Below are 11,096 nucleotides of genomic sequence, written 5' to 3' on the forward strand. Positions count from 1 at the left end.
GACAACATGAGTGAGTGCAGATGAATAAATCACACTTTGCAGGTTGCGATGCAGGACATCGTAAAATGTCCGATCGTTAAATCCAATCACAAAACACGGCCGGATTGTTTTTAAGCCAGAAAGGAAAATGAAAGGTATTTTTGCTTGAGAGAAATATTGATACTCGAAAGTATCAAAAGAAGAGATTTTTGAGAAGAGAACTAAAGACGGGGTTTATATTGCAGCTAAAATCTCAATTTTAGAGATATATAGTCTATATAATATAGAGGAGAATTGCGCAGATAACAGACTTTTCATCCATCTTGAATGCTTCCGAAGTCAATAAAAGTTATGAGCCTTTGAGGATACTTTTTCTTAGTGATTAGCCTTTTTCAGTCCTGAACGTTTTTGCGTTTTCAACAAAACTAGAGCTTAAAAATTTGCCAAGTTCGAGCGTTGATTTTCATCAAGTGTCGAATTATTAGTACTTGGTCTGCTGCTGTGTGTGCGCGAATGATTTGCATGGGGCAACAACTCTATTGCGACCGGTTCCCTCTGGGTGATGGTGACTCGTCGCCACAGCGTTTGTACGTCCGCACTGTTCCCCCATCTGTCCGATGAGAGGGGAAACGCGCTTCCCCCGCTATGGGTTAAAGCGTAGCGAGAACGCGGTGGAAGTCACGAATAGAGCCAGAGAGGAAGGCGATTCATAGAGAGCTAGGCAAAGAGAAGGAGAATGAGCAGAGGGAGTTGGTGAAATTACAAACCGCAGAGTCGGTTGCCAAATTCCAGCAGCAGCGGCGTTGCGACGTGCTTCTGAAAGTGCCATCGGCCGTGTCGCTAGTCGCAAAATCTTCCACCACGTGCCACGTGACTGAACAACCCTTTTACCAATTTTACCGCTGGACCCTATCTAGACCCTCATAATCACGAAATATTAAGTTTATCAGTTCATGTCTATTTTTATTGAGCAAAACAGCTACGCGCAAACAAGATAACAAAAGGAGAGATGTTTTCTGAAGGAAGAATAAAAAATTTAACAGACGAAAGTTTAAACCTCTTGCTTTTCTGAACCCTTTAAGTTCGGGCTATAAGTTATAAACATACTTCTTTTTTCAAAGAATTGAAAAGTTTCGAATAATATTGGTTGATTTAAAACACGACTCCAATACCTATTTAAATCATCCGAAATTTCGACCTAAAATCTCCATCGTCGGTTACTTGTTTAAATTCAAGCTAGCAACACCCTTAATATTTTCTTGATATTTATCGAGGGCGTTGTTAAATCACCGGATAATAAAAACATTTATCAACAGCTTGTGTCTTCGACCACTTATAACAATGATTTATTTATAGGAACATAACTCAACAGCCAATACTGCAACAATAGCATTTCTAAAAGCTGTTATCATTAGCCACGTGGATATTTTTGATTCTTTTTCATACTTTTCCGGCCTTAGTTTCACGTAGACTGCGAGACAATCGTTTTCTAGGGCACGTTTCCATGCCTTATCATTGGAAACATCATATTTTTTGGCTACTTAGGGGTTGTTAGACTACCGTTAGCGGAAAAAGCGAGATCTGATTGTTTACATAACTCTTTGTATATTGAATATCTACTAATTGAGGTATTTTTATTTGTATGTGGTGCTGGTGCGTCCTGGTGCCGTTGCCCGGGGCGTTCGGTACCACGGTTGGGCTTTCTCCTCGGCGGCAACACACCAATGCACAACACCAAATGAAAAGAGCTTGATACCAACCCCACCAAATATCATCTCCATTATCATCTTACACTTTTGCAGCCCGGCGGCGGCGATCGCCCTTTTTCCACAACTAAAGAGATTTCCCCAAAGAAGATGAAAACAACAAAGAGAATTATTTTGATGAAGTCGAACTCAAGCTACACTTGTCATGTAGCCAGCGGGTACATCAAATTGCCCGGCGATGACTACATGAGAGAGAAATAAGCGCTCGGCTAATTTTGCGTCTATCTCTGTTTAATCCGGGATTATCTACAATTATCCCGCGAGCTAAACAATGGACATTCTCCCCTAAACTTTTGCTTTTTTAGAATAAGTCGCGATCGTGAGTGACCGCAGTGGCCTTGAGTGACCTCCTCCCAGAGAGCACCCCTCAGACTTAGTATCGAATCGGAAAAACTCCTCTTCAATCCCTTTTTACTTCAACTCTTCAAATTTTCTTCGAAACGTGAAGGAAGAAAAAAACATGCAGTTCTAAACGTCCGGGCGCTTTCGCGGTAAGTCCTCGTTGTTATCACTTTCCTTTTTTATCGAAATAATACTCTCTGCGAGAAGAAACGCAAAAACCATTGAGCTGAATAAACCCGGTTTTTTGGCGGCGCACCTGCTGCTGAATTAATGAATAACTTACTCTCGACAGCTCCCATATCCGTTAGCATCGCTAAAAACATTCGACCCTTAGGGTATCCTCACCGTTTCTAATCCGTTTTTGCGACTTTCTTAGCTTTCGGGAACATTTCCGCTCTTATACAAAAATGCAAAATTTCAATCCGCGGTGGGATTTGGCGGTGGAGGCTGGTGCATTCTCCTCCAATCAGCGCTCAGCCACCACCAGAACAAGAAACCCCACCCGCTGAAACTAGAAATAATTTCGGCCGAGCGCGTGCATCCTTCCGACCAAAAATTTATATTTATGGTCTTCGAGTAGAGAATACGCAGCGGGGGAATGAATATCTGATGTCTCAAGCGTTCACTTTATTCTAGCCCGATCAATGCCTTCTGTTGCAAAACTGGTGAAAAGTTCGTGCAGCCAAATGTGGAAAATGGTCTTTCGCAAGAAACATGTCAAGCGCACCCTTGAGCTTATCGGTATGTACGCTTATCAGAAAGCCCTTTCCAGTCGGAAAAAACTTTCGACCCTTCTACGGCGGCGCGATTTTCCCGGGCGTAATCAAATTTTTAGGGGCTGTCGCGATCGTTTATCTTATGCTGGAAATCCTGGAAGCCAATACTCTAGGAAGGCCGGAACCAGCTTTCGTAAGTGTCCAAACCTTCTTAAAATAAATCCAGCTCGTGTTTGTTTACATTGAACTTGCAGTATGGAAACGAAGGGCCAATGTACATGCCTCCTCCAAATATGGGCGGTCCTCCAATGGCCCCCATGGCCGCCGAAATTCCTCAAGCTCCTCCAGCCGCGCCAATGGCCCCCGTGGAACCACCGAAGCCAATTGTTCCCGTGGCACCAGCTGCACCCGCTGCTCCCATCGTGCCCGTGAATCCCGCTGTCCCTGCCGCCCCAGTCGCCGCTGCCGTCCCAGCTGCCCCCGTTGCCCCCGCCGTGCCCGCCGCACCAGCGGCCATGGTCAACGACGAGCCCCTCATTCAGAACACTGGTGATTCACTGCCTGCCATTCCGAATGTAAGTACCATGATTTCTATGAAATTATGCATGTCTGTAACGGTCTGATAACTGATTGAATGGTCAAGTGCAAGTAGAAACAGAGAGAGAGGGGGGCTGGAATAACAAAAGGGAGAGATCGAGAGGGAAAATGTTTTCCGAGGTTGACGGAGCCGGCCAATAAGCCAATCCCGGTTGGGCGGTGGCGCTGTGGTGCCCAACGGGCAGGGAGATGGTTTTCCACAGTTCTGAGCATGTCCGCCTCAAGGCAAATGCATCTTTTGCGACCGCCAACCACCACTAGTCAAGAAAACAGAGAGAAAATGATGAACATGCTCACTAGCAGATGGCACGTGATGTAGTCAAGGGTTCTCCAATTGTATAAAAATCAACGATAAATTCAAATAGGAATTTAAAACTTAGATAAAGTTAGTTTTAAGCTTAGTTTTATATTATTTACTATAGTTTACACGTATCTAAAGTTCAACTTTCTGTAAATATTAGGTATTAGATAACTTGCCTTTTTTTCTTAAATTTTCATAATAATGTCATAATATTATTGCTCGACTTTGGACGTAAAAGCCATACCATCTACCAGTCCTAAAAAGGGGACAAAGATAAACTCGTTCGAAAGCTCTTAAAAAACGCTCTCTTATTGCCAATAAAAATGAAGCGTACCTACTAAAGAGGATTTATTCTAAATTACATAAGCGGATTATTTGTGTTTTATGAACAAGAGAAAACCCTAAAAAGCAGGTCTAAATATGAGTATTCATCATGAGAAAAGTACAGCAAAGTACACTCAGCTGGGTTCAAAACGAGCTCATCGCAATAAGAAATCTTCAAAGCGGAGGCAGAATCAGGCACGGTCGGGCGACCCCTTTCTCGACGACGAGCCAGATCCTTCCCAACCCGACCGAAAGAGTTCACCGTGTTTTTACTTGATCCCTGAGAGGCGGAAATTTTTACCCCTTGGTGGGATTATTCTTCTTTTCTGTAGCGTTGGCTACTTCAAGTTTACACACATCAATGTCCAGCCTCGAAATTGGTCAGTTTCAAAATACGACAGCCCGCTCGATTCCAATTTCGAACGGGAACAGCCTCCATTAGCCCAGAATGAATTTGTACAAGTCCCACATGAACAAACCGCCATCGACATCGCGCCCATTCCAGAACCAGAGCCACTTAACCTAGATCTAATAAAACACATTGACCTCGGGATCGAATTGGACGAGCCCGTTTCTATTTCGAGAGCAAAATGGCCCGACGGCCCTGTAGCTGGTGGCTGGGCCGACCCGGACTATGGCCGTCCCTATAAGCATGATTTTCCGTGGTATGAGGATTACTACGAGAACCGAGACATGCCCGCGCAGGTTTGACATCATTTTTACAAAATGTCAAGCTGTTCCTTTCTCTCTTTATTTTACGCACTCTGACTAAGACACCACCACGTTATCAGACAGGCTAAATATTTACGGTTCCGACTTCCTCCAAGTTTAAATATTTTCTAAGGTTGCTACATCTGGCGATCCCGGATGGATTCTGCCTATGTTATATTTCGACATGGGACCCAACAATCTCTTCCGTCTCCTTCGACAGGGTGCTATTACTGCCTACAACATGGGGCGAGGTCTCACCGTCCCCGTCTTCCACAGGTAATCCGTCATTTTCACTGTAATGTACGGTTATTAGTAATAATAACTTATTATGAATAAGTAACGCGGCCCCTAAATATCACAGTGAAATTCATAAGGCTCCTCACGGTATGTCAAACGGGCCTAATTGGTTTTGCGCGGTGAACCCTAAACGACCTGACCGCGGAGTAAATTGATTGAGGCGCTTTCAAAATTTCTCGTCAATTTCGACCGGAAATTTGAAAATGGCCATCGCACCTAACACTGTTCCTAACATGTTTTGTAATGATCATTTCTTTCAGGCATCCTCGAATGGGAGATACTGCCAAGAACCCCTTCGTCCTTCCAATTTTCGATCAAAACTACACCGTCGATCTTGTCTGGCCCGCCAACGAAACCATCGATGTTGGCATGCTTAGAAAGGTAATGCTCTTTCATCTGTATATTCTTGTTATAGAAAGTCAAGCTACTCAAGCTAGACAGGGATTAAAAGTCGCTTGAAAGGCTCATCCCTTACTCTTGTATATCCTACCGGCGTTGTGAGCTTAACGAAAAAAGTTTGAGCCCGGTCAAACTGCCGGTAGTTCAAATAAAATGTAACCGGGGTATTAGAGGATTTGTCCACTTGGAGCTGGAAAAATCGACCTTTTCCGACAATCTTGCCATTAATGGACAAGATGGACACTGATGATCTTGAAGTTGACTTTTTCGAGCTGAATTTTAAATGAGCATTTGCATATCTTTCTCGCTCGCGTATAATTCGTACACTTTGTTCACATGCTCGTACGGAATGACCTGAAAGTGCAAGTGTTAGCTCTTCAAAGCTGGTCATTTCAGAAACAGAATGATGATATTGTATTTTAGATTATGCCTGTGCAGCCAATGAAGGACATGATGAATGGATGCCAGAAGAAGCTCGATCTGTTGATCAAGTGCGGTGACATTGATGACAAACGTTACCAGGGAATCAATCATTTCCAGCGCGCCATTGATATGGAAGTCGCCGAGACAGTTACTATTCCCACGATGGCCGACCTCGATCCCAAGTGCTGCGGCGAAGCGTGCGATGCAAACCAGCCCGCCAAGATGGACATCGCCGACAAGAAGTGCGTCGGCATCGTTTACGGCAAAAGTGCTTGCCAGACCAGGATAAATGGCTCCAATCATTTGCCGAAATCTCCAGAAACTTCCTCAGACCGACAGTTATCCGCAGATTCGCTCAAGAATTCACAGAAAAAGTCATCGGAAACAGACCTTATCTCTTTGTCCACTGGCGATACGAATCTGACTGGCTTGATATGTAAGTCTTCTTACTGGTGAAATTAAGCAAAAAAACGTTATTTTGCGGTCAATTTTGTCTCAACCCGCGACAAGCAAATTTCTTGGCAAAATTCCACGGCGAAATACCGCGCGTAAAAATGCTTATTTTTCACATTTTCAGGTGCAAACCATCTCGACCAAAGGGCGCCCGTGAGCGAAACAAAGAAATCTGTAAGCTGATTATGGGACTCACCTACGACGAGGGTACCCGAAGCATGTTCGTCAACAACCTCAAGGCGAAGATGGCCGAATACAATTTAGAAGTTGTCTACCTCGCTTCACCACCTAATGTGAGTTTGTAATCATAACGTTACGTGCGCGGTTAGCATAATTATTATTGCCGGCTTGACATTTCTTGTAAACATGTCGTGTTAGCAATCTATGAAAGAAGCTTTAACTATTTTCCAAAATAGCTCCTTAATTTAATATTAAATGCACCAATATTAGATCTCACAACAATAGCTGCTTCGAAGTATATAAGCCGCTTAAATTTGCGAAACATGAGATTAATCAGAAGCCTTAAACGGCTCCTGCTAGAAGCTCGACCGCATAAAAGTTACTCAATAGAACGCTGACATTTAATCTAGAACATCGATTTGATCCGGTTGTTGAACTCCTCCTTCCCCGGAAATTTCTTCTACATGGATGACGTCGGACGCTATTCGAATAGTACCGGGGTTGGGCTCTAAATCTTCCACCAAAAGAGACACATGACATCGCGATGGGTGCTATTATTTATTCCTTCTCTTTATTTATCATACGCTCTATAAGCTGGACTCGCCAGCTTGGGAAGAAAAATATTGTGATAGAGTCTAGCTAAGAGGATTGCGGCCATGTTTTGTGCATGAATTACCATCTTTACGCTTGCTATCTATTAGTAAAGCCTTAAAACCGATCAGATTCTAATCACGAAAAAAAAACTTGTCTAGCGCCTCTTAGCCCGCTAAAAATTGACAATGCTTATTGAAAAGAAAATCAATCATTTAAAACTCGGTGTAATTATGAATGAAAAAAGTCTGTTTCTACTACAATCAAAAATCGATAAAACTAAATTTTCATACATTTACACCGGCTTTTAAATCATTAACCCTGTATTATCAGTAATAACACCCTGATGATGTCGTCAAGGTTAGCATGAAAGCTTCTGAATGATCAGTTCTATATAGAAAAGATCAGCAGAAGTCAAGTTCCATGCTATGCTTTTTTTTAATGGTGAAAATACCATCTCGCGCGGATTGTGTCAATTTTAAAACTGAGGCCAAACCCCGTCCCACAGAACCTTTGGTCCCGGCTTTTTGGACAACAACTACAAAGCGTCCTTTGTTGAACAAGAAATCGGATTCAGTAAGTAAAATTTATAAGCTAGGCCACGTCACGCGAGACATGACCTTATGTCGTTTATCCGACAGCAAGGCGGTCCATTCTCCCGGTGACTTAAAAAAAAGAAAGATATAAGTAGTCAAGTTATGAGTCGAAATTAGTGAAATAGAAATTCAATTTACGCAAATTCTTATTTGTAATAACAAAGTGTTATCAAGAACACAAACAATCGGTTAGTTTAATTTTGGCAAGCTCATTTCTTCAAAAATAAACATGTGAAGCATAAGCAGACTATCCTCTTAATAATTCGCAGGTGTAGTGCGCTAACATCCTCTCTAGAATCGACGTTCTATCTCGGCGCCTCGTTATCATCTTGGACACAAACAGTGTTGACGGATCGTCTCGCCCGCAAAAACACCAAGCACGACTCTGTCCTGACAGTCGTCACTAACGGTAAATAAAGAGTTTCGAACACCGCCACTTTACTGGTGTTGTTTTTAGGCGCACCAGGCTATCCCGAGCTCGTGTTCCAGTTCCCCGAAGGAGACTTCAACTTCAAGTTGATAAAGGGCAAAAATGTATAAAACTCGTAATTGTTGCGACTTACGCAAACCCACAAAAAAAAAAGAAAAAAATGAAGAAACAACATATCTGTGCAATACTGACCGACGACCACTGAAATCACCACTGTATACTGTATTTATTCAGGTTATCGTCTTCCGTCTATCTAGCATTACATCACAATTTTAATTGATCGCGTGGACGGGTTTGCAGGGGTTGCACGCGCGTGCGGCTGTTTGCTGTGCACTTTTTGCGTCGCCGCGGGGCACGGGCCACCTTTCCTGCGGCGTCCTCACCTTTCCACCACATCCGGCCCAGATAGAAAATTAATGCTTTCTTCAATTTTATATTTTTTAAAAACTCTCGGATATTTAAACTAGAATACTAAAAGCACCGTGCACAGCCGCACAGTACGCGTTCATCTCTGACGCGTGATCAATCTACCAGAAATACCTTATCATATGCAAAACAATGGAAAATAACTGCTACAAATATTCCACAATTTAAAAATATATCGCCGCTTTAAAAAATATTCAAATTTGGACAAAAACGATTTCGGCGCTTTTCTGATACCGCTCTGTTCGCCCTTGGAGCAAGGCGCCTCGGGCGAGTGCGGCTTTACTACTGCGTAATAGTGTAAAATTCAAATAATTTGGTGAATTCGAATAGCATAACCTTTAATGTACTGTATGCTTTCTCGGTATTGGAAGACTGATTTTTATATACACCTATCCCACCAATGTCAAACCAGTTGATGTATGCGCATTTTCTGCCATATTTAAAGCATTTAAATATAATTTTATTATTATTTATTCAAATAAAAAAAGATGAATTTTCAATTTGTCTCATTCTTTCAAAGAAGCAAGTCGAGCATGAGTTTCAAACCGAGGTCCAACCACCCGGCACTAAGCGGGCGAATGATGAGTGCCATGATGGTTGAAATTGGTACGAACGCAGGTTAAAACTTTCTATCTTTCTCTCTTGTTTTCTTTATTGCCGATGATGATCATTCTCGGATACAACCATATGTGTACTTCTGCTATATGTCAGCAAGTCATCATCAAAAGCATCAAGTACCACAATGGTTGAACGCGAGAATACCCCACTTTGACGAGTCCGTATCTTTTCACAGCTCTCTTTTTCGTTGGTATAATCGAGGAGAGGAGCGAGCTGAGATTTCTTATAAACCTTCCAGCCACCTAAAACAAACACAGAGAGGAAAGTGCGATGGCGACCCAAACATCAACAACCGAGTGTAATTAGCGCCCCGGGCGAGTGATTTATCGTTAGCGGCGAAATAATCAGGTGAAAAAAATATTTTCCCGGTTGCGGAAATGCCAAATTTCAAAGTTTCGCAAGCTTTTTTTTCTCTGGCAAACGAATAAATCTGTTTATTTTGGAAATTCTGAGAATTTTCGAGGGTAAATATTTAGTGAATTTATTTTTTTCAAAGATTACAGGCATCATGCAGATACAGTAATTATCAATAACTTATCTTGTAGAAATAAGCGAAGTATAAACGGAACAAGGAAAAGTATGAGTTACAGTTACTCTGCATAAATAAATTATCCGAAATAAGCGTAGTTTCCAGCGGTTCGGTAGTTCGGCTGCTGGTAGATCACGACAGGCTGCTGAGGCTGAACGACAGGTGCTGGCTGGACGATCTGCTGAGGAAGAGTTACGCTGGCCTTGTTGCATTCCCCGTTGTTGCCCGCGCCAAACATCATCATGTAGAAAACAAGGTCTTCGTTGCTGCCGCTGTCGTCCATAAGCATCAAAGGAAGGAGCATGTTGCTGCCCATGCCAGTTCCAGGTGCAGCGCTCTGCATAGCCATCATCAAAACGAGGAGCGAGCCGTTGTCGTCGGAACTAGTGTCGTTCATGAGAAGTAGAGGCAAAAGCAGGTTGAAAGAGTTGTCGAAGCCGCTCTGGGTGTTCATGCCGCCGGACATTGAGCTGAGAAGAACCATCATCAGGACATCGTCCAGGCCGTCGTCGCTCGATCGTCGCTTTCGGGAGGAGTCATCAGAAAACAAATCGAGCATGAGAAGAGTCTCGAAGCTGAATCCCTCGCCGCCGCTCATTGTAGAAAAGAGAAGCATCGTCATCAGCGAATCGGTGCCAGATCCGAGCGAGCTTCCGTCGTCGGCGAAAAGAAGAAGTGGAAGGAGGTTGCTCATCGCGTCGTTTGTATTGATGTTGCAGTCGCCTTGCATCGTCGAGAGAAGCATGAAAGTAGAGAGCATGTCAGTATCGCCAGAATCGTCACTGAGGAGCAAAAGTGGAAGAAGCTGGTTCATGTCGTTGGTCCCTCCGGACATCATCGTAAGCATAAGTAGGTCAGTGCTGTCGCTGGTGCTGTTGTTGTCACTGAGAAGAAGCAAAGGAAGTAGGGAGTTCATTTGGTCGGTCTGAGATTGAGAACCAGAGTTGCCCAAGAGACTGAAGAGGAGGAAATCCTCGATGGCCAAGGAGAGAGTGAAGAAAAGATTGAATATCTTCATTGTCGAAGTTTTTGTATTTTTGTCTCTTTGCTAAGAAGTTGCTTGTTGTGCTGTTTGAAGGAGGAGAATGTGATTTGATGATGAGATTGATTTCTGTTCAGCTCATATGAAGGCCAAAGCCACCCAGTGGAGGAAGTCACTGTAACCATCTATCATTCAATCGTAACCAGGCGCAGTCAGGCACCTAAATTTTACGCACTGATTCAGGTTCAAACCAACACTGTTCGACTTTATCTGCGTTCAATCTATCTCTTGTATTAGATTTTCATTTTTAAATAAAAAATGATTTCATGAAAATATCAGAGCTTTAAGGACCCCCCCGTCAACAATTTTAGAAAAATCTATTTTCGGAATTTCAAAATTTTGACCCCGGAATTGGATTCTACGGAACAAAAAACGA

At 43.0% G+C, this 11,096-nt stretch overlaps 1 protein-coding gene across 1 annotated transcript; it reads left to right on the forward strand.

The window, feature by feature from the left end:
• Nucleotides 1-2,054: 2,054 nt before the first annotated feature.
• Nucleotides 2,055-9,031, forward strand: LOC145702821 (uncharacterized). The gene is given in 13 exon segments (XM_081780105.1): nt 2,055-2,236; nt 2,724-2,828; nt 2,923-2,996; nt 3,058-3,378; nt 4,870-5,012; nt 5,294-5,414; nt 5,856-6,117; nt 6,120-6,291; nt 6,433-6,601; nt 6,899-6,986; nt 7,587-7,655; nt 7,971-8,084; nt 8,133-9,031. Coding segments are annotated over 12 exon segments (1,713 nt in total). The 5' UTR covers nt 2,055-2,236; nt 2,724-2,731; the 3' UTR covers nt 8,216-9,031.
• The last annotated feature ends 2,065 nt before the right edge of the window (nt 9,032-11,096 follow it).

The sequence above is a fragment of the Oikopleura dioica genome, chromosome PAR (assembly GCF_907165135.1).
Source record: "Oikopleura dioica chromosome PAR, OKI2018_I68_1.0, whole genome shotgun sequence".
Taxonomy (NCBI): Eukaryota; Metazoa; Chordata; class Appendicularia; order Copelata; family Oikopleuridae; genus Oikopleura; species Oikopleura dioica.